This window comes from Anopheles coluzzii, chromosome 2 (genome assembly GCF_943734685.1).
Source record: "Anopheles coluzzii chromosome 2, AcolN3, whole genome shotgun sequence".
NCBI lineage: Eukaryota > Metazoa > Arthropoda > Insecta > Diptera > Culicidae > Anopheles > Anopheles coluzzii.
The window spans coordinates 40,655,041-40,682,781 of NC_064670.1; the positions used below are offsets into that span (position 1 = coordinate 40,655,041).

At 45.6% G+C, this 27,741-nt stretch overlaps 5 protein-coding genes across 7 annotated transcripts; 2 read left to right on the forward strand and 3 right to left on the reverse strand.

The window, feature by feature from the left end:
• Nucleotides 1-102: 102 nt before the first annotated feature.
• LOC120951182 (girdin-like) lies at nt 103-3,296 on the reverse strand. The gene is made up of 4 exons (XM_040369734.2): nt 2,869-3,296; nt 2,618-2,787; nt 455-1,281; nt 103-380 (listed from the first exon to the last, which is right to left on the reverse strand). Exons 1-4 carry the CDS (start codon nt 3,177-3,179, stop codon nt 333-335), a joined length of 1,356 nt encoding a protein of 451 aa, XP_040225668.2. The 5' UTR covers nt 3,180-3,296; the 3' UTR covers nt 103-332.
• Nucleotides 3,297-3,791: 495 nt separating this feature from the next.
• On the forward strand, nt 3,792-6,257 carry LOC120952905 (axoneme-associated protein mst101(1)-like). The gene is made up of 4 exons (XM_040372475.2): nt 3,792-4,358; nt 4,442-4,611; nt 5,230-5,969; nt 6,036-6,257. The coding sequence occupies exons 1-4, from the start codon at nt 4,087-4,089 to the stop codon at nt 6,102-6,104; spliced, it is 1,251 nt and encodes a 416-aa protein (XP_040228409.2). The 5' UTR covers nt 3,792-4,086; the 3' UTR covers nt 6,105-6,257.
• Nucleotides 6,258-6,268: 11 nt separating this feature from the next.
• LOC120952904 (uncharacterized) lies at nt 6,269-9,207 on the reverse strand. The gene is made up of 3 exons (XM_040372474.2): nt 8,450-9,207; nt 7,552-7,658; nt 6,269-7,460 (listed from the first exon to the last, which is right to left on the reverse strand). Exons 1-3 carry the CDS (start codon nt 8,505-8,507, stop codon nt 6,336-6,338), a joined length of 1,290 nt encoding a protein of 429 aa, XP_040228408.2. The 5' UTR covers nt 8,508-9,207; the 3' UTR covers nt 6,269-6,335.
• An 8,152-nt stretch (nt 9,208-17,359) lies between these two features.
• LOC120949034 (protein TRC8 homolog) lies at nt 17,360-25,699 on the reverse strand. Of its 3 annotated transcripts, none has more exons than XM_040365988.2 (7): nt 24,738-25,699; nt 22,728-23,004; nt 21,936-22,625; nt 21,600-21,741; nt 21,303-21,477; nt 20,070-20,266; nt 17,360-19,969 (listed from the first exon to the last, which is right to left on the reverse strand). In XM_040365988.2, exons 1-7 carry the CDS (start codon nt 25,003-25,005, stop codon nt 19,127-19,129), a joined length of 2,592 nt encoding a protein of 863 aa, XP_040221922.2. In that variant the 5' UTR covers nt 25,006-25,699; the 3' UTR covers nt 17,360-19,126. The 3 variants fall into 3 exon arrangements, with proteins under 3 accessions (XP_040221922.2, XP_040221923.2, XP_049462263.1); XM_040365989.2 differs by having other exon boundaries at nt 20,070-20,251; nt 24,738-25,698; XM_049606306.1 differs by lacking the exon at nt 24,738-25,699 and adding an exon at nt 23,132-23,352.
• Nucleotides 25,700-25,869: 170 nt separating this feature from the next.
• On the forward strand, nt 25,870-26,791 carry LOC120952288 (SAYSvFN domain-containing protein 1). The gene is made up of 2 exons (XM_040371546.2): nt 25,870-26,111; nt 26,177-26,791. The coding sequence occupies exons 1-2, from the start codon at nt 25,968-25,970 to the stop codon at nt 26,609-26,611; spliced, it is 579 nt and encodes a 192-aa protein (XP_040227480.2). The 5' UTR covers nt 25,870-25,967; the 3' UTR covers nt 26,612-26,791.
• Nucleotides 26,792-27,741: the final 950 nt, after the last annotated feature.

Consider the following 27,741-nt stretch of genomic DNA (forward strand, 5'->3'; position numbering starts at 1 on the left):
AATTTCTTATAGCTTCTATTGCACTTTCTACGCAAATGGGGTTGGGTGTATGTTTTTGTTTGCAAGTCTGGAAACGACTCCCAACATACATTGAGGAACTCATGGTCCATTTAGGTTTCAGTTCAGTTCATGTTGATTTATTTTACTTCATTCCATTACACCACCTGCAATAATCGGTGGTGTGCTCTTCCGGCCAGTAGTGTGCAATCGCATAATTAATTCGCTACATAGTTCTAGGTATGTATGAATGCTAATGGTAGAATTACGTTTTAATTCTAATACGCTGTTAAAAGAATACAATAAAACAAATATTTAAAGATGGTAAACTCGTTCTAGTATTTACCATCAAAGTAAACCGAGTTTTGGAAAGAACAGGATAACTGAAAAAAAAGAAACAAACAACCATATTATTACACAGTTTGTACAGAAGGTAGCAGAAGATAACGAAACTTACATCACTATCGCTGGTAATTGTAATGTTTTGATCAGCAGCAGCAGCCGCCGCCGGCTTCGTATTCTGTTGCTCCTGCGCCTTGGTGCCAGTTTTGGAAAACATCAAAAGCTTCGGCCTTCCGTTCAGCAAAAGATTCGGCTTCTTAGCAACCGGAGCTTCCTTCGCCGCCGCCGCCGTCGCCTTGTTCGCTTTGGCAGTTTCCTTCAAGCGGACAAGCTCCAGCTCTTGCTGCTTTTTGCGCTGGCAGCTTTCGATCTCCCGTTCCAGCTCCGCATTGTTGCGGTTTACGTTTTGCAAAGTGCTCTCCAGCTCGCTTTTTTTGGCAGTCAAAATCTCGACGCGCTCTCTAGCTGCTTCCTCCTCGCGGATCGCCTCCTCTAGTGTGCGCGTCAAGCTTGCAATGTGCTCCGCATCCTTCGACTTCATATCGTTGAACTGTTTGTCCAGCAGCTGGTTTTGCTTCTCCAAGTGCTGCATTTTGTTTTTCAGCTCGGTCTCCCAAGCTTCTTTTTGGCGTTCGTAGTTTTGCTGCATTGCGGCCAGGTCCGATTGCAACTGGTCGCACCGTTTTTCCTGCTCGCTCAGGCACTGCTGTTCGTGATCCAGCTGACCGAGACTCTCCTGGATGGCGTGCACCAGGTCCGCAAGCTCGGCCTTCTGCTGCTGCACCGTTTCGGCCATGCTGGATGCGGCGCATCTCATCTCGTAATCCTTGTTGCGACATTCTTGCTGAAGTTTGGCCTTTTCCAGCGCAGCATTGCTCAGCTGCTGGCTGGCTTCTTTCACGATGGCTTCGCCCTTTTTGATTGCGTTCTGTAGGACGGCGGCTAGAATTGGAATTGGACATTACAATTGAATATTAGGCGTTGATAAAACAAAATTGACACGTGTTTTATCTTTTTATCTTGTTAAAAGCATGGTAGCAGAAAATTTCAACAAAAGATTCCAAATATTGGAATGACCGAGGTAGAACGTAACACAGAGATGATGGTCATTAATCTGCAATCTTTCTATGTGTATATGAAGGCCTTCAAAGAATCGAAGAACACTTAAGATACCATAAACGAAGCAAGACAAAACACATTCGAAGCCGAGGCACGCCATCCAATGGCACCGGACTACTCAGATCGTTATGTGCTCTTAGGACTTCTTCATGGATATTGAAAATATGGCCGCAGTGCTGCCAAATGTCATGAGCATCACGAAATGTTAACTAACGAAGACAATGAACATATCCATGGTAGCTTGATGCTCATTGCTGATACTCAATGAAAGTGCTCACGTACATAACTGTGATGATCAGGGGTGAGATCTCAAACCCTCAAACAGTTGGTGGATCAATCACAAGCGCCGCATATCTCCCATGACTATCGTGATGATCACCGACGGAAAATGTCGTGACCAAGTGACTGCCCAAGAGATGGTTGCATACAATGTCACCAAGCATGTAATGGTCGCAACAACTATGTAGTTGAGTCTCACCTCTGATCATCACAGCAGAACTCGTGACGCTGACATGACTTTCTTTCAGTCAGAATTTGTCATGACTATGTCAGTGACATTTTGCAGAACTGATCACAGTAAAAAAAAAGTCATGACATAGTGACTGACCAAGAGATGGTCGCAAAAATGTCACGAAGCATATTTTGGTCACACCAATCGTTTTGAGTATCACCTCTGGTTATCACAATTGAGTACGGGACGCTGACATGGATTTTGTGTCAGTCAGATTTTTTTATGACCTTAACAGTAACATTTTGCAGCACTGTGGGGCCCAACCAAGCTAAGATATCGGTGGGAAATAGGAGGAGAACTTAATATTAAGGGAATTGTACTCCTCTTCTTCTTCGGCACAGCAACCGTTGTCGGCCAATCGGAGTTGTACCACAAAATCGGACCAATTGGACCTTATGGCCATTTTGGACTGGATCTTTGTAAATTCCTATTCCCATCACGAAATTCCTATTCCCAAGGGAGAATTTCCAACACGTAAAATTCATTTCCAGTTAGAAAAAGACCAGAAAGTGTACCACAACTATGAGAATCTATGAAAACCACTATAACTAGATGCCAAAGCCGGCACACTGGTCCGCCATTGGGCCCATCATGAAGAAAGAGTAGACATCAGATCAATTCTGCAGCCTATATCTTATTTGCACATACCTTTCGGAGTGATATCAGATAGCACCTTCAGAATTTCGTCCACTTCCGATCGAGCCAGCGTATCATCTTCCTTCAGCTGGGCGCGCATCTCGTCGTTCGTTTTAATGATGGCATTGACAGTATCCAGCTTCTCGCGCAAGCGCAACGAAGCGGACTGCTTCTGGCGTTCGCTGAAACGGATACAAAGCAAAAGATGTAAGCTAAGCGATTTGAGGGTTAGTATTACCATTCCGGCTACCGGGACTACGTACAGATTTTTGACGTTGGTTTTAAAGTTGTGCTGCACGATAAGGTCCCGTTTGGTTTGCACTCTCTCCTCCAGAGCTTTCTTGAGCGATTGCTGCAGCTTGGAAATTTCTTTCCGTTGCTCGACGTGCTGTATCGTTAGCTGCACGACTTGCAGCAACGAGGCCGTTTTACCTTGCTGCATCATCTGCTGGATTTGCAGCATCATCTCCTGGCAGATGGCTCCTGGCTGACTTGCTGCTGGGTCCTCGCTGGAGGAACATTCGCCACCATCCGTGTATGCACTCGGGCTGCTGCTGTTGCTTTTGTTCGACATTTCTAACACACTGGCTAACTTTCCTACGAATGTCTTGAGCAATGGGTAATTTGAGTGGATTTTTGCAAAACTGCGTTGATAACCTTCCGACACCTTCCGGATTCCAACTTGAACTAATGCAACAATTGGAGAACAAAAATCCGCTTCAAAGCGCCAGGTCGGACATGTTTTGTAGTATGCGCTGTCAACAAACCTCAATATTCAAGGTTTCCGCAGGACATTGCAAAACATAATATCAAATTTAATATTTTCGCAACGAAAAATAAATATTTCAGCATCATCCAAAAAACCTGTTCATTAAAAAACTGAGGAGTTGTTGAGCATTACCATATCTAGAATAAACGATTAATTTAGAACATTTGCTTGATTTACGAATGCTCCTGATGTCTGTTAACCTTGATCGTATTATTAGGGAGTGGTCTAGAATCTGTCGTCCAGCATTGTTTGTTTGACAAACACACACCAGCTTCATCCAAATTTTTTTATAAAATCCTCACAATTTTAATTACATACTCAAATATATACATTGGGCTGCTTCTACGTGTATTTGGCATGTTTTAAACCAGGAGGCACATATGTAAGGTGTGCTAACGACATCTTTAACGAGGTGTATAGAAAAGAAGAATCTGACTTGTCATACGACAAGTGTTTTACCATGTTTGACAGGTTTGCTTTGTCGTCTGTCGTTTACGATTGATTCTAGAGCACTACCTTACACTGTGTGTTTCAGTATGTGCCGCATTTGACGCCATTTTGGTTCGTCTTTGGAGAAGAAAATAAAGAACGCCATTCGGTTGAAAATTGGAGACAAGCTTTGAGGAGCCCGTCAGGAGACAGTCGAAAACGAATCAAATAGAGTTAATTAGTAAGTGTGTCTCTGAATATTTGAAGCAAACCCAGCTACACTATGTCGGACAGTCAGCAATCGCCATCAGCCAACGACGGGAAACAAGCTGGTGGCGGTACGTACAACGATATCCTAGAAAACATTCGGGAACTGATATACAAAGACAAAAGCACCATCATGGTCAAAGCAGTGGAGCTGCAAGTGCGTAATGTACATCAGGATCAGGAAATAAAGCTTCTGATGCAGACGCTGCAGGACGCGATACAGCAGAAGGAACAGATGAAGAAAGATGTACATGATCAGCCAGTGATCGAATCGTTCATGGCCAACATGTAAGTGGTTTGGAGTATAGGTTTGTTTTCTGCGTTTCGGGTTTTAAATCCCTCTTTCCATGTTTGTCCACCTTCCGTTTTAGAGAGGCTCAGAACAGTGCAACGCGAAAGCAGCTGCAGGAAAAGGTGGAGTCGATCAATGCTCACATCAAATCGAGCGAAATGCTACGCAGACAGCTGAAGAAGGAGAGCGTTACCTTACGGTTCGCTATCGATGACCTGCGGAAACGCATTGACGAGAAGGAGGAAGAAGGTAGGCTAGCACTTAGTGTTGTGCTCTCTGGAGCGCACCCCCGACTCCGATCCGACTCCGACTATTGTTAGTTCGATTCCGACTCCGGCAAAATGGAACCACTAGATCCACCAGAGTCGAAGTCGCCCGGAGTCGTGCGGAGTCGTCCCGAATCGCCTGGAGTCGTTCAAAGTTAGAGTAGTCCGGAGACGTTTAGAGTCGTCGGAGTCGTCCGGAGTCGGTCGGAGTCGATCGGAGACGGAGTCATTCGGAGTCGTCTAGAGTCGATCGAAGACAAGCCGTGTGGTTTAATGTGCTTGTGATCAGGCATTTCATTTCGTTGTGTTTTTGTAATTGTATTTCACTTTGCGCATGCACTTTGTATACAGGCCTTTGTTTCGTAGGACTCCGGGCGATTCCGGACGACTCCGGACGACTCCGGACGACTCCGACTCCGACCCCGAATAATGCAGGGTTAACCTACCTACCGGAGTCTATTCCTAATTTATCGGAGTCGGATAGGAGTCGACTCCGGATTTTTGTCAACTTTACCCATTATTAGTCTGCACTGCATCACATGGTTTGGATGAACGTTTTTTTCAAACTGGCGCTTTAATGCTGTTAACTAAACACCAACAGGAAAAAACATTCGTGACGCGCTTGCGGAGACGGCCGCTCGGGCCCAGCAGATGAGTAAGCAACGATCGGCGGTATCGGCGGAGATGGCGAAACTGCGCGAAGAGTGTCAGTTAAAAATGGGCGAGCTGCGCAAGATAGCGGCCAGTTCCGAGGAAAGCGCCAAAAAAATGCAAGCCGAAATGGCCGAAAGGAGCAAGGAAATGGAGCACTGTGAGGTGGAGCTAGCGAAGACCAAGCAAAAGGTTGCCGAAAAGATGCAAGCCTTCGAGCAGCTGCAAACGGAGAAGGCCACCTTGCAGCAACGCTGCGCCGAGCTGAAGAAAAACTACGAAAACAAAGTGGATCGCATGGAACGTTGCTTTCTAGAGGAAAAGACCCGAAAGGATGGCATGTTCACGGAGCTGAACAACGTGAACCAGTGTAAAGTGACCGAGCTCGAGCAGAGTATTGCCAACAGGAAGAGCCAATCCGCTCAGAAGCAACGTTGCGCCGAAGACCTGCATGCCACTGTATTGAAGCTGGCTCTACAGCTGGAGACGGCAAGCAATCGCAACAAGGAACTGAAGACAGAACTGGAAAAGCTGAAATCAGGTGGGCTGGAGGCCAATGGTGCGGGAAAACAGGAACCTCCGAAGAACAAACCCAATCTTTTGGCCTTTGGGAGACCGAAGACGTTTGTGTTTTCGAAAAACGCCAATCCGGCTCCCGATCCGGCACAATCCGCAACTAGCAACACTGAGGTAAGTGTATTCCGTCAACTTCTGGCTCCCTACTAATGTTTTGTATTTTGTTTTTGTGTGAAACAGTCTTCTTTCCACATGGATAACGACCCGAGTTTTTTGAATAGCGACACTAACCTAGAAGGGCGTAAGTAATTTCGTGCACTTGCACTAGAAACTATCACATTCAATCGCCAGAGTCATTTAATTGTAGTGCCAGATAGCATCAAACGAGCCCTCTCTGTAGCTTACATTGCTAGTGTCTTTTTGCTGCACTAATTGCTTAGTATATGGAATTGTAATAAAATACTTGGTTTGGGTTTTCATTAAATAGCACAAATAATTTATTACATATTAACATGCTGCAGCCGAACATCCAGGCGTAAGTTATCCGTAGGACAATGTGTAGCCCATGCTTTCCATGAGCGTTTCCTTAATCGCGGGCTGGAGAGCTTTCTGCATGTAGGTGGTAAGGAGACCGCGCACTCCTTTCGAGAAGAGGTTATCGATTTCGTTGGAGTATGCATCGTCCAACGCTTCGTTCGTTTCCACATTATGCCAGCCCTTGTCCGGGTTGGCATGGGCGGCGGGACCATTACCATAGCTGCCGGACGCTGGTCCACCGCCGTACGCCGAATAGGAGAACGGATTCCGCTCGGCAAAGAACGTTCTGCTGTTCGGGTCAAGATTAGCGCTCGAGCCGTCTGCCGTCTGTCCAAAACCCTCTCGGTCTTCCCCGTCCAGGTTAACGAAGGTGGAGGGCGACAGGAACAGTGCGTCCCCGTCGTTCAGCTTGAGCACATCGTGCAGCCCATCGCTGCCGATCAAATCATCGTCCAGATAGTCCAACGATCTTCGCCGGTCGCGCCCGTAGTAGGAGGGTCCGGTCGCTGCCGGTGGCTGGCGGTTGAAAAAGTGGCGCCGTTTCGAGTTGATGCGATACTTGATGCCGCTCGGACCCTCGCAGCTGTGCGCAAAGACGGAGATGAAACCGGGCTCGGAAAAGTGTGAATCGGTGCGCACGTTCGCCTGCCGGCTGCGTTCGCCCAGCCCCGACGGTATGAGCGGTATGGTGCGAAACTCGATGCCCGCGCGCCGCAGCCGTAGGATCATATCGCAGCGTCCACCGGACGGGTGCATGATCACGCGCCCACTGATCTGCAGATCGGGAAACTCGAGCTTCGTGTCGAGCGTGCGATTATGCTCGATGAACTGGCACCGATCCACCACGACCCACTGGTGGTTTTGCGGGATCCGGACGCGCAGGTTTGCCACCTCGACTTGTGCGGCGCCCGGGCTGCTGCTGCTGCTGCTGCTGGACGGCTGGAAGTAGGACGACAACGGCGACGTGACACTGTTCGAAGGGCTGTTTAGCTTTTGCTTGTACTCGGACACTATCTGCTGTATCTCTTCGTTGTTGTAACTGTTGCTGCTGAACGGCGACCGTTGACCGACGGCATCAAATAGTGTGGGCCGGTGCGGCTGTCCGTTATCGGAAAAATCGATAATAGACTGGCATAGTTGGGAATGATTTTGGGAGAGAATGATTCGTATTGTTAGTGAAAAAGAACATCGTTAAGAGGCAAGAAACGGGGATACTTACACTAGAACCCGAGCGTTGCTGGCTTCGCCTTAGCGTTGTATCGAGAGCCGTTTCCAAGCGATTCGAGCATCGCTGTCCGTATAGATTGCGAATGGTTCTGGTACGTCCTAAGGAAAATGGGTCATTGATAAGGGTTGAGAATCATTTATGTGCTTCTTAATCTTTAATTTGCATAATTTCATCGGAAGAATCGATCCTCTGAGACCTTTAAGATAAATCTTGCGTGTTCCTAATGCTTCTATTGGATTATGGATTTTTGATATTTAAGATCATAGACCTAATAGAAGTATCCTTTAATCGTGCACTAGATTATTTCAAATAATTACTTTTACAACATTCCAGTCGAATTCGAACGACCAGCTTGTTGTGAAGGGCATATAGCCCAACGTATTATGATCAGCGTGTTTCAAACATTCACAATCATCAGTACCTCCAGAATCATAGTAATATACCAAATTTTTGCCTACAATTTGTATCTATTTCACTTGTTTTCAATACTTGAAGCTTTAGCATTCTTCAAACACATAGCACATAGCAACAATCCATTTTAAACAACACTTTAGTACAGTTTGCATTGGTTTTTCTCGAATTTTCATGTTCACACTGTGGCTTTTCTCCTCCTACCACTTTGACCCGCGAAACAATAGTCAATGAAAGTCACTGGAGCGCATTTAACTTCACCAAATTACATCACACTTTTCCCATGTGGTTGCAGGGCACTGATCGCAGATGATCACGTTTTAGGCGCATTTGGAGGCGTTCACAATGGTTGTAGAGCAGTTCCGTTTCAGCGCCGTTGCGTCGTTTATTATTGTTTAAAATATTTTCAGACAGTTTTTGTTTTCCTTGTAAAGTTTTGTACTTCACAAACATAAGACTACACTGCGTTTTTGCTTACCAAAAACAACATTAGACGTCACGACACAGCACAGAAAGATCCAGAATGGACGACACATTGCACCGATTACAACAAAACGCAACTGAACTTTTTCAAATCCTTTCGGTAATTTTGCACCTGCTGCGTAGCGAGATATCAAAGCTGCACCAGAAACTAGGGCCTGTTTCTCGAAGTTGTAGAAACACTGTGCCCTATTTAATTGAGCCGTACTTGCACCGAATACTTGGCGGCGTTGGTGGCGTCGTTAGGCTTGCGGAGCTCGCTGGCGGTGGTGGATCGCATAAGCACCACACTAAGAGTTTCGTCGTCGAAAGTCATTTGTAGACTGCCGACTCCACACCGAACCGAAAGTGGCAACCACCTCCGACCGTATCGTACAAAACCGTGCCCCATCTCTCCAGTCAGCCCAGCGTAGCGGACGGACGGACGGACGCGCAAGGGAAGCCTTTCCCAGCCTGCATCCCTAACATGGGTCTTCTCCCCGCTTCTTTATGGGGGGCCGACTGCAGCTGGCTGCTGCCGTTGCTGTGGGTAAATCTACTGTTTCTGTTTTTTTTTACTCAGTTTTATTTCCAGTTCCATTTTGTGGTACATCTTCCGTCCCCATCCATCCCAGGGCATAAAGGTGGCGGGCGAATCGTAAGGGCTGACGAACGAGCCCCGTGATGGGGCTGTATGGGGCACTGCAGCCGAGCCGGGATTTGGTTGGTTTGGCAGCGCCACCGCAGTCTGGATCGGTGTGTCCTCCCACCCATCTGTCCCCCCCCCCCCCCCCCATGACTTGCTTGCTGCAAGTCAGGTGCAACGGGTCGGTTTGTCAGCGGGGTCGGGAGGGCGATCACAGTCAAACTGGCATTGAAAATGCGCTGGAAAAGAAAAGTTAAAGACGGAGGGAAAAACGAATACACAAATCACGTTGCGTGAAATGCCTGTCCTCTGGCGCTCCCCTCCCACAAGCACACACACACACATCGAGGCAGGGAAAATACCTGTGTGTTAGCGCCACAGTTTTGAGACCCACCGCTGTGTACCTTGCGCTGCTGCACATATTCTTCGACCGGGGTCGCAGTTCTCTTGGCTCGTTCCGGATCAGTTAACGACGCTGGATGCGTTCTGGTGCGGGCCTGCTTTTCTGTAGTTTGCTCTGAGCGTATATCTTCGAACGAACCCCGCTCACCATAGCGAAGGGCTGCGTGAAGAACTCTACCAACGAGTTTGGCTAGAGGTTACTTGCTGCACATGTCTTGGTGCAAAATCTGGACGCGTTGTATGCGCTGATGGCATTGGTGTCCCATTTGTAATGTGAATGGTTTTCAGCCGAAGGTGGTTTAAAGAGCTGATAAAATGTTGCTTAAAATATTAAAATACAGAAACAATTGCTCGAGAGTGTCAATCTTATCTTGCTGCGGGCCTAAGACTTCTTTATCGCTTTACGTCTTCAATTACTGTTTCATCGCATGACAAGCATTTGGTTGAATTTCAAGCAAAATATCTAATCATAATATCCAATCCTCTTCAAAAACCTCTATTTTAAATTGAAAATGGATAAATGAAAATCGTCTGATGTTATTTAAAGGTCGTTAGCTTTATGTTGCGATATTACGCTGTCTGTTACATTCGCCGTTTTACTCCTTCTTTTAAGTAGATGTCGTATGTGAAACAATTTAAACAAAAGATGCACGTTAATAAGAAAGATCGTCTCCTCCATTTTGATGGAGGTGTATGTATAAATTATTATTTATTTGTTTTCTCCTTCCATTTGCTGATTTGTTATGAGCGAATTTATAATTTATTTTCAGTCAAGATTTTATGACGCGAAGAAAATGTAGATTTGTATTTGAAATTTAAAACATATTTTTTCATTTTCTAGTTTTAGATTTTAGATATTGTTTATCATTCTGTTTTATATCTAAAACTTATCTTTTTCTGAAATCTTAGACAGGTAAACATGAAAGATTTGTTTTGATCACGATACAGATTCTACTAAAATTCCTACGATAATTCCTACTCTGAATTCATATAATATTTCCTACTATAATTGCTACGCTATACCTACGCTGCACATTTGCTATCGGGTATGGTTTGTCGACTAGAACTGGAATTGTATCGGTTCCAGACCTGGTCCAACTCCAAGTATTGATCCGAATTCAGTACAGTTACAGGTACTGTTTCTGAAAATAATTGAAATCAGGAGCTATTTCTCGACCAGTAAGGATTCATGTTTGTTCAGTATCATTTCAGTCCCGGTATGGGTTCAAGATAGGTTCTAGGACCAGTATGGGTTTATGATCGGTTCGTAAACTAATATGGGTTCATGAAAGGATTTAGGGCAGGTATGAGTTCAGGATTTGTTCCTGGACCGGATGTGATTATGATAGGTTCCAGGACACAGATACGTGTTCATCATCGATTCTGAGACCGGTATGGGCTCTTGATAAGTTCCAGGGCCGGTATGGATTTATGATCCGTCCCAGGACCGCTATGGGTTCAAGTGGGTTCCAAGACCAGTATGGTTCATTGATAGGTTCCAGGGCAGGTTTGGGTTCATAATCAGTTCTTGAACTGGTGTGACCTGTGCTGGTTCCTGGACCATTTTGTGTTTAGTATCGGTTCCTGGACCGGCATAGATCAGTATTAGGTTCAGTACCGGCATTAGGTACGTGTAGTTTTTGAACCAGTAAAGCTTATGTATTGGTGTTAGTACCAGTATTGTTTTTTTTTGTATTAGGTCTCTTAAGGGATGGTCATAGGTACCTCATTTTAATTGGGTGTCGATACGATTAACTTCGGTGTATTCTTTAGAGTAAAGGGGTCTTTGAAATTTAGTTGCGTGGCCTTGTAACCTGGCCAAATTAACTTCTTTATCTTCTTTTTTGGCACAACAACCGTTGTCGGGGTCAAGGTCTGCCTGTACCACTAACTGGCCTTGGATTTCAGTGACTTACTTATTACACATAGCAGAATAGTCAGTCCTACGTATGGGGGCACGGTCCGTTCGGGGCTTGAACCCATGACGGGCATGTTATTAAGTCGTACGAGTTCACGACTGTACCACCAGACTGGCCAAATTAACTAGTAATATGAAAATGGCCAAAATTTACCGTTGTTTGGGAAAGTTATTAGTAATATAATGAACTTTTGCTCAATGTTCTATCATGATAATTTTGCTAAAGATGTCTGCAAAACCTCCTACTTGTATGGCGTTTAAACATCTCTCCCGGGAATAATAATATGAATGTTCAGGATATTGCTATATTTTCCCTATCGTGTATTGTCTCGTCAAAAAAATCTCATTTAATCTGGTTGTACAGTTGTACTCTTTTACTGGACGAATATTTCTCCTACGATATATACATACTACCTCACTACACTTCTGCGACATTTGCCCTTGCGCACGCGCGAGCCACAATTTGTGGCAAAAGCTTTGGCCGACGCCAATGTGTAGCGATTGAAAATTTGCCAACAGTCACCGGTTAGTGCACGTGTGTGTATCCAAATCGTCCGTGTGTGACAAGTGTCAGCGGTCGGTTGCTCTGGTAGGCAAAAGCTAAAAACGAAATAGAAAATAAGAGAGGAAAAAACACACGCCGTCCCAGAGATGGCAAGATAATAGGACACGCTTTGTGGGGGAGAGGGCGAAGCAATAAAAAGCGAAAAAGGGCTGATATTGAGGGGGTGGAGGGAACTACAATGATCGTGCATACACCCACCTGCGGGGGAAGATGAGGTGAAGTTTCTGTCCTCAGCCACTGGAACGGTCGGCAAGGCGAAGTAGCTGCAATTGGTACGAAAAACAAGCGTGTGCTATCTTTTTCCGCCTAAGACACTGCCAGTGACCCTTGTCAAGATTTGTCGTTTGTTACTTTTTTTGCCTTTTTGGCAGGGTAGAGAAGGTGAAAATGTGGCAAACGGAACACACACACACGCATCATGCGCTAGAGAAGGGCACATGAAACGAATTGGCTTCCAATCGAAAAGACAATGGGCATTCATTTCTCCAGCACAACAAAAATCGACAGAAAGTGAATCTGATTGTGGTGAGCCTAGAGTGTAGTAGGAGAGAGGGGGCAGATTCGTGCATTTGCTAGTACGCCGTCGCTTGCCGTTCGCCACTCAGCCACCCGGAGGTGACAACATAAACCCCCTATCATCGTTGGGTGGCACCGCCGGGCCACCAAGCACAGATGAAAGCGAGCGAACATAGGAAGAAGGAAACCACCGTGGTACGTTTGGAGTAATTCGACACATCGAATTATCGTCTAATTTTAGCGTTACAAGACACTGCTGTGTCTGCTGCCTGTTTCTTATTACGCCTATTTGTGGCGCTAACAATAGGTGGGATGATGTGGTGGTGGTAGCCTATAATCATCTTCGTCGTTGTCGTAGTGCTCCGAACGAACAATAATGTCACTTTTGCGTTGTTGGATATTATGCATATTGTTGTTATCGAGTTGGATTGTGGTAAGCGTTGCAATTATTTGCACAAACTGTGAGCAAACACATGGTTTGCGCATTAAGCAATAGAGTTGAACTGCCGCTGTGTTATGCCAATGTGTTACGCATGCAACTGTCTATTACGGCATCGTTTCGCTAATCGTATCCTTTTGTAGAAGGCATTTGAATGAAGAGGTTTTTGTTTTCATCTTGTTCAAGGTGGATGAATAACCTTCGCAATTTCTATGAACAAATCCAGAGATACTTAGTTAGGGGTGACTTACGGATAGGCACGTTTGAAGCAATCCAATACATCACCGATCTTGGTTCAAAGAAAGTTGAGTTGTGCGTAAGGATGCAGGCTGCCAAATCAACTTACCAAAAACAACAAATCTTGACGAACGAAGCTGGAACTATATCGTACATCGTACCTTTATGAAACTAGTACTCACATACGCCTCTGAGACATGGACACTGTCCAAATCTGAAGAAACTCTTTCAGCCTCGTTCGAGAGGAAGATGTTCAGAAGGATCTTGGACAACCTCGTATGTGAGGAAGGAAAATGGAGGTGCCGGTACATCGACGAGTTCTATGAGCTGTACGGTGATCTTACTGTCGTACAGTGTGTCAAAGTTCTTTCATCGCGCTCAAGGGTAGAGGGACGTTGTAGACCCAAGTGGAGGTGGCAAAGCGTCCGCCACAAAAGCTCGCAACTGCAAAGCGTTTCATCCAATGGATAAGTAACATGAGTCGGTGTAAAACTGACGCTTTTTGTAAAATATATCTTATTCTTCTTTGGGAACATGACGCGTATAGAGTCACGACGTTCTTAGTTGCTTACTTGAGTATAGGATCACGATTTTATTTATTACCTTACACTTACTACGTCAAATAATCAATCCTTACTATGAAGATCGGGTCACTGTCAACGGAGTCTCGTTTGCTGTAAACTCAATACCGATTTAGATCTTCTTATTGGCTTAACACAATCGATCTACGATCTACCTGGTGCTCATCCTGTTGGGAATTACTAAGGGAGTTACTACTGTCAATAAACTGTACGGGACATAATAGATCGTTTCCACCTACACGAACAATGTGGACAAAAGTGAACGATCGCAAATATATTATGTTTTGTTTAACAATAAAAACATCAACTGTGAAAGCATTTAAAGAAAATTGTTGAATATAAAACTTAATTTGTAACATGGTTAAGTGACCTCAAGTAAATCATAAACTGTGCAAGAAACATACTCCAACCACGTCGTGGCAACACGGAATCTGCAGACTGGTGCAGACTGCAGATCTGAAGAATGCAGACAAGTGACCGAACGTAAGAATGATGCATACCGAGCAATGCAGCAACGGTCTAGAACGTGGACATTCGCAGAGGAATATACGCGGCTCAGACGCGAAGAGAAACGAGTTCACCGTTCCAAGAAACACGCATGGGAAGAGCAAAACATGCGGGAACTCGAGCAAACCAGAGAGGCGTACGGATCGACACGAAAGTTTTACCAAGCGGATAGCAGGTCACTGAAAACAACGTTGTACCTAAGGTAACCTGCTGTCGCAACAAGGAAGCCTGGTTAGTTACCAGCCAGAGGTTCTCTCGCGGTGACCTCAGTACTTTGATCAATTACTCAACGACCAGGTTAATGAACAGCTAGAGGCTCCACTAGCAAATAGTGTCATGCTACTGCCACCTAGCATAGAGGAAACCCAAAAGGCTATCCGTCGGCTGAAAAATAACAAGGCACCCGGAACCGACGGAATCGCAGCTGAACCGGCCAATAATGGAGGAATAGTGCACGACTAGAAAGTGAAATTCATCAAATTGTTACTGAGGTGTGGAATGGTGATAGCGAATCGATGCCTTGTGATTGGAATCTCGGCATCATCTACCCCATTACAAGAAGGGAGACAGGTTGGACTGCAACAACTACAGGGGTATTACGGTGTTGAATACCGGCTATACAATATTCTTCCTGATCCTTCAGGATCGTCTTGTCCCGCATGTCGAAGTGATAGTCGGAAACTATCAAAGAGGATTCCGAAACGGAAAATCAACCACTGATCAGATCATCTTCAGCCGGCGGCAGACCTTGGAGAAGATGGCTGAATACAGACACGACACATACCATCTCTTCATTTACTTCAAAGCCAGGGTAAAACTGTACGACGCTATGAACTCTTTTGGAATCCTGGTCAAACTGATAAGGCTAGTTAGAATCATTATGACGTCACTTGCCAGGAGATGGAAAACTCTCAGGGCCTTTTGATACCATCAAAGGTCTGCGCCAAGAGGACTTGCGTTAGAGAGGGCCATTCGTGACTGGACGGTGGAGTTTTGAAGTCATCTTAAAATTCATCTAACTAGGGTCAAAGGTCAGCAACGAGAATAGCATGGTAGTTGAGTTGCGCGCTAGGGCTAACCGTTCATTCTACAGTCTGAGGTAGCAGTTCACCTAAAAAAATCTATCGCGACGGACGAAGCTGATACTATGTAGCTTGTAACCTTTCAGGTTCAGCTCCAATAAGAACAGTGTGACAAACTTATTTTGTGCAATAACCGTAGTTGGTCTTGGCCTGCGCCTTGGACTTAGCGATCTATGTCTTCAGGGCTTCAGTCTTTCATCAAGAAGCTTTTCATTCGATCGTTTTATGACCTGCATGCTTCCAACTCATCACTTCCCAGCGTAATATGCCTTTCACTGTATCTCTTGTGTGTGCTTCGAGATCATTCTTATACCTTATTATTATACCACGAATGGTATGGAAAAGTAGATGAAAACATACTCAGCTCTCTGGCAGGTGCAAACAAAATAGGTTAAAGAAATGGTAAAAAAAGTATGCGCGTTTTTGCGCCAAACAAAAATGTGTCGAGCGCGTGCAAATATATGATAAACAAGTAATAAGAAAGAGGCGCTGCATTGGGTCGACGGTAATTTAATTATGATTCATGACAGTGCGAAAACGCCCTCAAAAGTCTTGAGCAACATAGCGCGCGGATGGTTTTTTTGTTTTGTTTTTCTTCGACAAGAGGGGATAGTGTTGTTGCCTTCCTTTGGCAAATATTTTCCCCCGTGCATTTAACGGTAGGGCAACGGTTCCAATAGCCAAAAACGGTTCCAATAGGGTAACGGTTCCAATAGAAAAAACATGCTGCACTTTCCGCAGATGGATCACGATCGTACTGAGGAGGATGGGAAAAGGGCGATACACATCTGCATAGTGAGGTTCCGGACATGGCGGGTTCCGTTCCCGCCAAACGGTGTGTGTGTGTGGACGGACAGGTGCCGGGTGTAACAATAAAGGCCGCCAGGCGCCTAACCAAATGTGGAACATATTTAACATTTCAAGAACCCTCCTTCCGGGAGAAAAATCAAGTGGTCCAATTTTCCGGACATAAAAACACGAACCAGAACACCATCACCACCGCCGTTTGTGTGCGTGTAGAAAGTGAAATAAGGTCAGGTCGGCAACCGCGGGTGCGGGTCAGGTGCAGAAGGTAGGCGCTATCTGATGCAACAACGAACCCGTGATTGGTCGCTTTTCCTGCGCAACCTAAAAACATAAAACGGAGCAGGCGCACAGGTGGGGTGGCGCTGCCTGTGCCCATCTGATTTTCACCTAAATGGCACACATTTGGGTGTTAACTCTTTGCTTTTGAAGGGAGGGGCGCAGTTTTTGTTTTCGGTGGCTTTTCGCTTTTGCGCCGCGTCTACGCCGGGAGTGTGGTGTCTTGCGAGAATGCGCAGCAGTCGCTTTAATGTGGCTAGATAAACCTCTTGAGGTACCCGGAGCGGAGCGCTGTGTTGTCGTGGACCGGGTGACACACAATGGTGATGGTGGTGGCGCTGGGTCTTAATGCTCTGGCCGAAGAATATCAGCAGCTTCTTTCGTGGTGGGGTTTCGTGCTGCGTCTCGTTTGTACTTGAGCCGCATTGAGAGACGCGCATTTTTTTAGGCGCTTCTTCGCTATCGCACATCTTTCTGGGGCAGGCGTGGTGCGCCCTCATCACTTGCTTTGGTGCGAAACTTGGCGCCGTAGATTGTTTGCAGTTCATTTAGCTCAGCGTCGGGTGTGTTACCAAATTGCGCTGCAGGAGGGGAGTAGAGGGTAGCAGATTGCAGATTTGCACACCGAATGAGGAAATTCCGCTTAAGGTGCGGGAAAGCGTCCATTTTCCAAGTGGTCAGCTGTGAATGAATGAGAAGTTTTGACAGTTTTGTGTGCCTGTTTGGCACCGAATAACGCCGTTGATGAGGTGTAGGGAAAAAGGTGTTCCCAATAGGTTGGAAAATTTACTTAAATTTGGAATTCTGCGAAGGATTTTGTAAATAACTTAAATAGCATTACAATTAAATACAGTTGGAAACAAATTCCAATAAGTGTGTTATTACATGCTTATAAGATAATGCCGCGCTTCACTATATCGGATGCTTGAAATGTAAAATTGGCAACAAAGTAATTATTTTAGGAATTTCCCTACAACAGTTTTACTATTTTTGTTTATTATTTCACAGCTGAGTTTGCCCTCGTTTTTTTTTGTTTCCCCGCCTGGTCATTTATTTTTGGTTATATTTTGAAGACCACACGACTATGTACATGCCGCCCCAGCATCAGCATTCATCGCACTTTAAGGAAACAAAAGTGGGCAGAGTTATTTAAAAGTATCGCTAAAACAGTTATTAGCGCTCGAAGCTAACAAATCCCCAAGAAACATTCGCTCGTTGTCGAGCACAAGACACAGAACAACAGGAACAACAAGTACCTCTCATCGCAAAGGGTGTGCGATATATGCTTGTTATATACACATCATGTTCATATGTTGAGCGAAGTTTAAAAACCAAAAACTGCTTAACCATGTTTGTGCAATTGCCATTTTGTGTGCTGCATTAATGTTAGTACGACCGTGATGCGCCACACGATCGCCCCCGCGGGCCCCCGGCGACACCTGGCGAACAACGGCCTGCAACGTGCAGTTTGTGCAGTTCAATCTAAGTTCGATCGAGACACAGGGAACGGGGTTTAGTAGTTGCAAACCTTCTTATGCAATAGCGCGATAAAACGAAGAACGGTGAAATCAGTTAATTGATCATTTTAATTGCTGTACAATTGTTTTCCCCCGTGCTTGCGGCGTACGATTAGCTTCACAAAGCCGGGGTGGTTTTCTTTTGCGGACTATTGATGTCACCTAGTATCAACTCTTTCTTTTTCCGGTATGTCTCTAGTGCGATTTAGCAAGAAGGAAGTGTTGTTTTTGTCTGTTGTGGCTATTACGGTTTAGCGTCCATCTTTCTGCAACACGCACAATGCGCATTCGGCGCGTATATAAACATGGCTGTGTTATACGCTGCTTTATATTGCTGTTTAGGCAGTAGCTTTAGAAGAACCACTGCTGTGCTTCACAACCACACACCACATGGACGGTAAATGGAAACAAAGCGAAAATCAATTCGAATCTAAACACTGTTGCCAATGCTAGTGATAGTGTTACTCTACTACCTGCTCATGAGACGTCGTTACTTGTTGTGCTCGATTCGAGACATTGTGCAGTTATTTCTCGATTCCTTTTGGTGGCGATAGAAGTAATGCTTGCTGTAATCTCCTACCCCTGTCTGCTTGAAACGAGTGTGTCACAGCTGTTGTCATTAGTTTTTATAGTGTGCGACGTAGCAGATGTAGTGCTTTTGTGTTTTACTCTGTGTGTTTACTCCTCCGAATGCTAAAACCTACCCACCCACACTACACTCTACCCTTCCCCATCCCTCCCCGCCCCGAATCAGCGAACCTCGATGTGTGCTCCTGTGCTTGGGTTTCTCTGGTTCTCTAATTTTTTTTTTATATGCCCTCATATTCCGGTTCATTATAAACAAGTTAATATAAATATACAAGCTACATTGCGTTCACCAAAAACTTACTAGAAATGTACAATACAACCTCACTATCTCTCCCTTTCTCTCTCCCCGTGCCGGATAAAACCATACACATCATGCTGTCTTTTCTCGTTCAGTCCATCAATTTGCATCACGGATAGTCGTCGTTCATTGTGGTTCTCTTGGCTTATTTTGAGTTGATAGTTAAACCGAACAGAATCTCATTCAGAAATGAGACTTTGTGGTCGTAGAGCGTTTCGTGTTGGTTTTTGAGCGCCTCGTTTCATTCGACGCGAATGCTCGTCGGATAAGTGCAATGTCACACACCCACACGTGTGCATTCTCTTCGTTTTGGTTGTTTATTCTCTTGGCGAAGTTGGCTGTTGTGGTTGCTGCTGCTGCTGCTGCTGCTCTTGCTGCAATAGGACGTGGTTCCGTCTTCGAAGGTTGAACGAAATGGCAGCCGCCGACATGAGCGAACTGTTGGATAATCCGGACAGTGTGCCACTGGCGCTGCTGCTTGCGCTGCTACCGCTGCTCATGCTCCCGGTATCTTCCGTATTGCTACTGCTGCTGCTGCTGCTGGGGCTGCCATCGGAGGCATTGCTGCCACTGGGATAATTGCCATCGACAGTGCCGGTGGCTCCACCACTGCTCGGCTGTGGCGCTGCAATTCCTGCCGGATTGTTTGCGTAAAGATGCGCATTTTCACGCGCACCGAATCTCATAGTCACACTATACTCGTCCCGGTATTGCTCTTCCGGGTGGTGGGGTGCCCGCTTGGATGCATCCGTCTGCGCGTCTGTCTGGCCGGCACGAATTCCTACCATTGACCTGCTGGCACTGGCGGCACGGCTAATATTGTTGATCTGCTCCTCAAAGTACCGATCGTCGAACAAGGGCTGTGCCGGTGGCTGCTCGGCCTGGTCAGTCCCTTGCACGATGGCGGCCTGCTGTGGAACATTCTGCAGCCGATTGTTCGTTGCGTCGGCACTCGGGTCGGGTCGGCCGGTTCGTGGTTCGATCCTCGCATTATCCCCATTGTTTAGCTGCTCCTCTATGCTTTCGTCGCCCGGATTGCCGTCCTGATTCATGATAATCTCGTGACACAGTGGGCAGCGATCCTGCACGTACAGCCACTTCCGCAGACACACGCCGTGGAAGTAGTGATTGCATCGTGTAATCTTTGCCGACGTCATATCCTGGTGTCGATGGGATGGGGTGGTTGGTAGCCGAGAAGAAAAAGGAAAGAAGGGTTGTTAGTTGATGAGTGAAATTGGGCGCTGAAAATCAACAATTTACCTGATAGCAAATGGCGCACACATCGTCAAACTGCTGCAGCTGGGCGGTGGTGGCTTCCGGCAGCGAGGAAATTTTGTGCACCGCCGTCCGGCGCTTCATAAACACGACCCAGCCGGCACGCGCCTCGCACCAGATGTTGAAGTACGCATGGATGCCCATCATCAGCGCACGGATGGCACCGCCTATTGGAATCATTTCTAAATGTAAGCGAGGCATCAAGCAGTACAAACCCGACATTTCGTATGGAAGCAGGGAATATGGGGGAAATTGTACAAGGAATGGGGATTTAGGCGTTGGGGGTGGTAGTAACATATGCAAGTGAGAGGGGGACAAGGGCAGTGAGAGTAGTCGTGTCCATAATTGTTGTTTGGTGGTTTTAGTGGTGATTTGTAGGGATTTGTTTGTACAAAAATATAAGCAACACAAAAAAAAATGGGGAAAAGAAGGAAAGGAAAGAATGAGAAAGAAAGGAATTTGTAAATAAAACAAAGTAAAAATAATACAAAAACCTGTGCTGTACTTTACAACCTTCTGACCCGTTTAAGAGTGAAATGACAAATGCGTTTTGAGTGCCAATGTTACCTAATTAGCTTTGGTCTATCTTTAAATATTCCCTGTCCGATTCAAATGTAACTTTCTACTTATTTTTACAGCTTTAGACCATAATGAAACCTTTTTTTAAATAATTATAAAAATTAAACCTTACAATAAATACAAACACAAATATTCATACACTTAGTTAAACCAATGGAAAAGTGTTTAATGTGTGATTAAAACCCCATAAAATATAGACTCAGCTCCCACTAATGGTGCAATACCATAACAAAATAATAGAAAAAAAGAAATCTTCCCTACTATTAAAAACAGAGTACAATGAACGGAAAAACTCAAAAATAATTTAAAGGTAATAGAAAAAAGAACTATCGATGCATTTGAAAAGCACGAGGAAGGTGAAATACATGATTGTCTGATTACATTGCTTCAGAAATGCTGCTACAAATGTAGGGCAACTACTAATTAAAAGAATTATAATTTGTAAAGGGTATTTTTGCAAGTGTATAATAGATTTGCATCGTGTCAAATGTTAACTAAATCTTAAGTTTAATTTTCACACAAACGCCTAGCAACCTACCAAACAACAAGCTATTGGATAGGAAAACGACAGCGAATAAAAGGCACTGGAATGGTGTCTGCAAGGCGTGGAGCATCCCGAACAAACGAAATCGTACTTACCGGATTCAAAAATCAGTATCCAGGCGCCATTAAAGAACAGGAATATGCCGAAGCAAAATTCGACCGAATTTCCAAACGCGCGAATGTAATAGACGTAATCGTCCAGCTTCTCCCAGAAGGTTTGTCTCCGGGCATCGAGCAGGAACAGCGTGTATGTTGCCAAACTCACCAGAACCTATAGCAAAATGTGAGAAGCACGGCTTGTAAGTGATTTTGAACGTAATGGTTGCCTAATCTTTTGATTCCTTGCTCGAGATTGGTGCATGCTCTTTTCCGAGTTGGTGCTACACTACTCACCTTAACAATCACTTCAACAGAGAATGCTGTCACCGCTAGCAACCATGTGGATGGGGAGTGACTGGCCCACAGTACGGCCAGCAGGGATCCGGGCGCAATGAGAAGGAAAGCACACACTATTAATGCCCGTGCGTGACGCTTGCTGTGAAATGCAAACAAACCCCGCATAGTGGCGTGTGAATATCAAACGTCATCAACATCAGCAGGTAGTAGTTGTAAGAGTGACACAGTGAACATAACCGGGGCGGGGCGGAAAGGTGTGTCGTGTGTTGTTATGGCAATCGAGAGAGGGGAGGAACCGATTTTAGTTGGAAGTTTGGAAACCACCATACTTACCGCGAGGGATTGCGGGCCGCACTCAGTGACATTAGTATGGGTGCAACAATGTTGTGCAAAAAGTGCAGTAAAGCCGTCACGAGCAGGCACATATTGCGGCACAACCGAACAATGCGCTTGTCCGGCGACAGCGAGGTGAGCCCGGTTTGCAGCGCTAAAATGTAGAAAAGTATCGCCGACACCGTACCGATCGATTTGTCCTCGTCGTAGTCTTCGGACAGCAGGAACAGCTGGAACATCTTGCCGATGTAGTGGCAGATCAGCGAAATGATGCTGGTCATGCCGAGGACGGCGGTGAGCGTTTCGCACCCGCTGACCAGCACGCTCTGCACGGTGGCCGCAAACCGCAGCGGTGCCTCGGACGACATCAGCAGGCTGACGAGATGTTCGGTCAGCCGAATGGTCCAGAAGACGCGCAGCACGCACGGCACGTTCAGCCGCTGCCATTCGTTCTCGATCAGCGTCGCGATGCCAAAGTTGCTGGCAAAGTTCCGCGCGTGCTGGTAGCCGCTCAGGATCGTTTTGACCACGTCGAACGAGGAGCTCCACAGGGCAATCTTGGACAGCACGAGCGGCAGGATCGCGGCAAAAGCGGGGGAATGTTTAAGGACTAGCGACGGCAGTGGCAGCATTGCAAGCAACAGTGGCATTAGGAAGCTGAACGGCAGCGCTTTTTGGACGATTTTGTGCCTAAAAAACGGGTGAACAGGGAGAGCAAACAAAGTGAATTAGGGCGGTGTTTCGAAGTTTCTGCTTAAAAGATGCGTTTGTGTGAGGTTTTTTGTTGCTTACCGTGGTCCCAAATGAATGTAGGCGAAAATGACTCCCATCAGCCATTGGGCGAGTAGGTGGGGCAGTATTGAGATCAGTACACCTCCCGGGTCGAGCAGACGGTCCATGTTGAGCGACAGTATGTCCTCCAGCAGGCTCGGACTGTCCGATATTACCGACAGGGCGGAGACATTGCTCCAGTACGACAGAAAGATCAATCCCACGGAGACCATGTACATGTACACGATCACTAAATGGCGCGTCCATAGCATAAACACACACGCTGCACTAATGGCACCTGTAGAATGGAAGATAATTTGTGGAAAAAATCGTTATAAGTCATACAATTAATAATTTAATAAATTGGTTAATGTAAATGTTAATGAACAGTCATATTTCAAGAAATCATGCATAGTATATTGCACCTTCAAATCATCCGTAATGCCTGTATCTTCGTTATCTCACTGATTACCCCCCAAATACACTGTTGAGAGTGTGTTCCTCGTGCGTTGACGCACAGTTTACAATGCTCACTTCTGTTCCGTGAGTTGTTTGCACATTAGTATGGCCATTGGAAGCCAAACAACAAAGACAGCATTTGTCGGTGCATGAGTATGGCATTGGCTTGAAACACGGTGTACGGTTGTACTATGACGCGAAACTCCTGTTCCTGCGTAAGTGATCGTGCATGTTTTGTGAGGGGTTGGGATGGCGTGCCAGGGGTCGGTGCGCCATCGTCCACGTCCACGATTAATCCACGAACGATACGCCACCCAACCTCCCCAATCAGCCCAACACCCAACGCCCGTGGATTGGGCCGGCGGAACGCACAGCTGAAACGTTATCAGGAAACATGCTGAATCATTGAACCAATACCTGCCACGCTTTTGGTGGGTTCTACCGTACATGTGTACAAACTGCTTTCGTTTCAATAATTTAAAATCGCGTGGCAAGTTAGTTTTAAAAGTGTAGGGGTTTTAGAAAAGTATCAGCAGTTTACTAGGTCTTGGGAACGTATTCATTATTAATTGATTGGTTCGAACGGTCGCCGTTTGTCACGCGATGGTGTCAGCAATCGATGGAAAGCGATAAGGAAACAACAACAAGTGTTCCGGCAACTAATGCTTCAATTCTACCATATTGAGACAATTCCGAACTGTAACTACAGAACAGCCCGGGCTTAGAGCAACGACAAAAAACCCCTCCATTAGCAGAGAATTTAATATAGCGGTGGAAATGGTTCGCTCTACGCCGGCAACAGACATGATTCGTGCGCGAGGCGTGATGCTGCCGTTGGGCCTATTGAGCATGACGGGCTGGTTTTGGTTCATTAACTCTTCATCCCTTGGCCAGCATCTTGAAGGTCGGACAGACCACAGACAGACCGAGTGGAAACAGCTCTACTACCTGTGACGCATTTAGACGCTTGATGGTTTGATACATTAAAACAATAATGTTAAATCCACGAAGCCACCAGCCAGTTGTATTGGTTCTGTAAGCATTTGGGAAGATTCGAAAATGCACATATAAAAGTGACGTCAATGAACGGCGGCCGAGGCGCAAGCGATGGAATTTGATAAAAGTTGATACATTTTCTTGCATCCTTGCCCGGGGAAGAACGAATGAAGATCTCTGGCCTGCAGCACGCCATAGAGAATGCAGACCGACCAGATTCGTTCAATAAGGGGGGTATGCAACAGAGACGGGTTGCACCGAACTAACCTACATCCGAGCCAAGGCTACGGCCTCCCGCTGTTGCGTCTGTGGCAGGTGTGCGTGTATGTGTGTGTATGAGTGTGTGGATGATGTTCGCATGTTCTTTGCAAACAGGTTGGCTGACCCTGTTCGATGCTGCCGGGGATAGGGAGACAGCCGCACAGGTACGGTAGCAGACGGTGCAGAAAGAACAGTTAGAGCAGCATATTAGAAAGATGCATGGCAAGATGGATGATGACCACGACTTTTCCTTTGCGGATGCGGACCACAGAAGAGTGATGTAGTTGATCGAACGGCCGCCTTCTACCCACTTACCGAACAGACAGATTAGAAACTTCAGCACGGCGAGCGAGACGAACTTGTACACCTCGATGCTGTCCTGCATCCCTCGGTCGTCGTCCGGAAGCATTGCAGCAACGGGCGGGGAGTCCAGATTGATGGCGCTACTGTTTGCGGGCTGGCCCGCTGGCTGCCCAATCGGCACGCCCATGCCAATCTTGAGGATTTCGTCGATGATGAACAGGCTGGGAACGCGCATTATAACGTCCACCAGACCGAGGACCTTCGTGCGTACCACGGACATTTTCAACGGGCGAATGGGGGAGGAGGGGGGGTAGTAGCAGTACAGGTTGTGACGTTTTTATTTGCACTCACTGATAAATAGTAGTAAAAAAATATGTATATATGTACACAACACAGTCACACGCACACACAGCTAGCTATTTTCACTTCATCACCAGAGTTGACCCACTTGGTGCGCGGGGGGTGGCGGGTTTTTGGGCAATGCAAATTTTAGAACGCTGATAAACGTATTCTGTTTGCCACTCGAGCGGAACTGAGCGGTCTGGTTTGGTGCAGCTGTGTTTGGTAGTAATAATAATTGACCGAATGGATCCACACGACACATCACTGCTGCGGTCCTGCGCCGCCTTCCATTATGTGTTGCCACAGCTGTGGTGCTCGCGGAGCTCTGGCGAGAAAAGCTCTGGTTCGAGGGCCAGCACCACCGTCACACACTGCACAATTTAGGGATATTTTTGCATGCCACACATGCCGTAAGATCTGACACTCGGGACACTCGGTTTTAAGCACTTTCCGTAGCGGGATGTTTGTTTTTCGATCGATTTGTCGTAATTCCGTGGGACTGCAGGACAGAACAGTTTCGTTGGTGTTATTTTTTGCCCTTCTGTTCATGGGCAAGGTGTTTAGAGGCATGGTAGCGGTGAAATTTCGAGAGTGTTTTGACGTTGTGACGTTGCGAGCAACATTTGGTGGGAATGTGTTGACTTGAATTAAAACAAAAATTGATAAACTTATTATACACATTTTGTGCATTTTGTTTTCTTTTAAAAATATTCAAAAAATGTAAATAATTCTTTGTTCTAAATCGAGCTGAAACAACGGAGTGTACTAAAACGAAACGTCAAACCATCTCGCGTGCAGTGATCTTGGTAATGGTGTTTGTTTTGATTTGCAGCTGTGATGAAATTGCAGTGGGTTGTGGTTGTTGTCGCGAAATAATAGTTTTAAAAGAACAAAATACGCATGGAAAATAAACTAGATAGCTACCGGAAAACAAAACGTCGGCAAGCGCTCCTGAACGACGTTAAGGATCGGATTTACAACATGGTATCCTTCCACCAGGTGCAAACGGAGGAGAAAGTGTCCCACGTCATTATAGAAGCGGATGTGAGTACAGGTGAAATTTCATACGCGTTGCAAAAGCCAGCTTTTGATGAAGTGCTTCTTTTTAGAATGAGCCACCACCGAAGGAAAGTAGCAGTAGGAGGAAAGGCGTGGAGGTTGAAGTTGCGAAAATCAAAGCCAAAGCCTTCCGTTCCTTTCCGAGCCAGCCGGAACCAGCAACCTTCGACGAGTCGGATCATTCGGACGGTGCATTAACGAACGTGGCAGTAGAGCCGGAAGCTAAACCGCGCTCATGGCTTACGTATGTAACTTATCTGGTGTACTTCCTCTTTTGGGCTACCCTGTATGCCATCGCGATAGAGCTTCGGTTCGGCGTGGTCTTTCTGATGCTTTCGGCGCTGTTCGGAATCTACTTCAATACGCGCACCAAGAAGGCACCGGGCGAGATCAGTGCGTACAGTGTGTTTAACGAAAACTGCCAGGCAATCGATGGCACCCTAAAGGCTGAACAATTTGAGCGGGAGATTGGCATAAGGCATTGACTGTGGCGCTTTGGAAGAAGTCAATCGTCAGATGGATGTATTTATTTTCGATCGTTATACATGATTAGGAATGTATTGGACGGGTGAGATTAACAGTTTACAACACACAAAAAAACGCATTTTTTAAAAGGGTAATGAATGAATCATTGTGATTGAATATAATGTAATACTATATACATAGTTTGGCAATAGTTTATTCGTAACACATTGTGGTTGAGGTTTTGAAAGAAAAAGAAGTTATTCTACAGTTGTTTTTAGAGTGTATTTGTATAGGGAAGGTGCGATATGTTCTTATTATCTTTTTAAATCTATTTCAGAAAGGACAGCCAGCGACAATGCATCCAATATTTGCTCATTTATAGGATAAAAATGTTAATTATTTCAGTGTCTAAAGTTATACAAACATGCAACGATAGGGGAATTCATAGATGCGAGAAACTGAGCAACACTGAAATGTTTATAATTAATCCGTTTTATCACAAATACAGTGGAACTCCAGATAACGAGTACCCCTTACAACGAGTTTTTCGCATAACGAGCAAGTTTAAATGCTCTACAAATACCCCTCTTAACGAGTAAAATCTCGCATAACGATCCATTTCATTGTTGTTCCCGATAAGAAATCATGATCATTCCGAGTGTTTCAATACTAAGAAACGTTAAATATGAAGCTACTTCCAAAAGGGGCAATGTGTGAGTGTGGAGGAAAAGTGTAAGGGAAGTGACAAACATTACCACCCACTGCCAGTTTAAAACTCACGAAGTCTTACAAAAATCGAAATTAGCCAGATCGGGCCGTGGGCGCTCCATGTCCATATAACTTTTTTCAGAACCGATAGTGGAGCTGGGAGATTTTAAGCGTTTATCAAGAGGTGGAGTAAGTGAGGCACTGTGTTCAGTTTAATTGCTCCATTTCCTTCCTTCTTATTTGACAATGTTGGAGGCTTTCCCATTCGAAGGGTTTTAATTGGTTATGAGGTGTTTCACTGTATTTTACCGAGGATTTCGCCGACTGAGTTTAATGATCGACAGGCCGACCGATCGTATTGGCCATACCTCAGTTAAATGTAAATTTATTCGCATTCCTTTTATATTGGTATCCTCGATATATTTCAAACTACGATGAATAA

Coding starts and splice junctions, on each gene's coding strand:
- LOC120951182 (XM_040369734.2), bottom strand. CDS start 3,179: ATGTCGAACAAAAGCAACAGCAGCAGCCCGAGTGCATACACGGATGGT. Junction 1,282..2,617: donor ATCTGATATCACTCCGAAAG/GTATGTGCAAAT, acceptor TTCCAATTCTAG/CCGCCGTCCTACAGAACGCA. Junction 381..454: donor CAATTACCAGCGATAGTGAT/GTAAGTTTCGTT, acceptor CTTTTTTTTCAG/TTATCCTGTTCTTTCCAAAA.
- LOC120952905 (XM_040372475.2), top strand. CDS start 4,087: ATGTCGGACAGTCAGCAATCGCCATCAGCCAACGACGGGAAACAAGCT. Junction 4,359..4,441: donor GAATCGTTCATGGCCAACAT/GTAAGTGGTTTG, acceptor CTTCCGTTTTAG/AGAGGCTCAGAACAGTGCAA. Junction 4,612..5,229: donor TGACGAGAAGGAGGAAGAAG/GTAGGCTAGCAC, acceptor AAACACCAACAG/GAAAAAACATTCGTGACGCG.
- LOC120952904 (XM_040372474.2), bottom strand. CDS start 8,507: ATGTGTCGTCCATTCTGGATCTTTCTGTGCTGTGTCGTGACGTCTAAT. Junction 7,659..8,449: donor GACGTCTAATGTTGTTTTTG/GTAAGCAAAAAC, acceptor CATTTTCCTTAG/GACGTACCAGAACCATTCGC. Junction 7,461..7,551: donor AGCAACGCTCGGGTTCTAGT/GTAAGTATCCCC, acceptor CAACTATGCCAG/TCTATTATCGATTTTTCCGA.
- LOC120949034 (XM_040365988.2), bottom strand. CDS start 25,005: ATGTCCGTGGTACGCACGAAGGTCCTCGGTCTGGTGGACGTTATAATG. Junction 22,626..22,727: donor TACATTCATTTGGGACCACG/GTAAGCAACAAA, acceptor CCCGTTTTTTAG/GCACAAAATCGTCCAAAAAG. Junction 21,742..21,935: donor GCGGCCCGCAATCCCTCGCG/GTAAGTATGGTG, acceptor TGCATTTCACAG/CAAGCGTCACGCACGGGCAT.
- LOC120952288 (XM_040371546.2), top strand. CDS start 25,968: ATGGAAAATAAACTAGATAGCTACCGGAAAACAAAACGTCGGCAAGCG. Junction 26,112..26,176: donor ACGTCATTATAGAAGCGGAT/GTGAGTACAGGT, acceptor GCTTCTTTTTAG/AATGAGCCACCACCGAAGGA.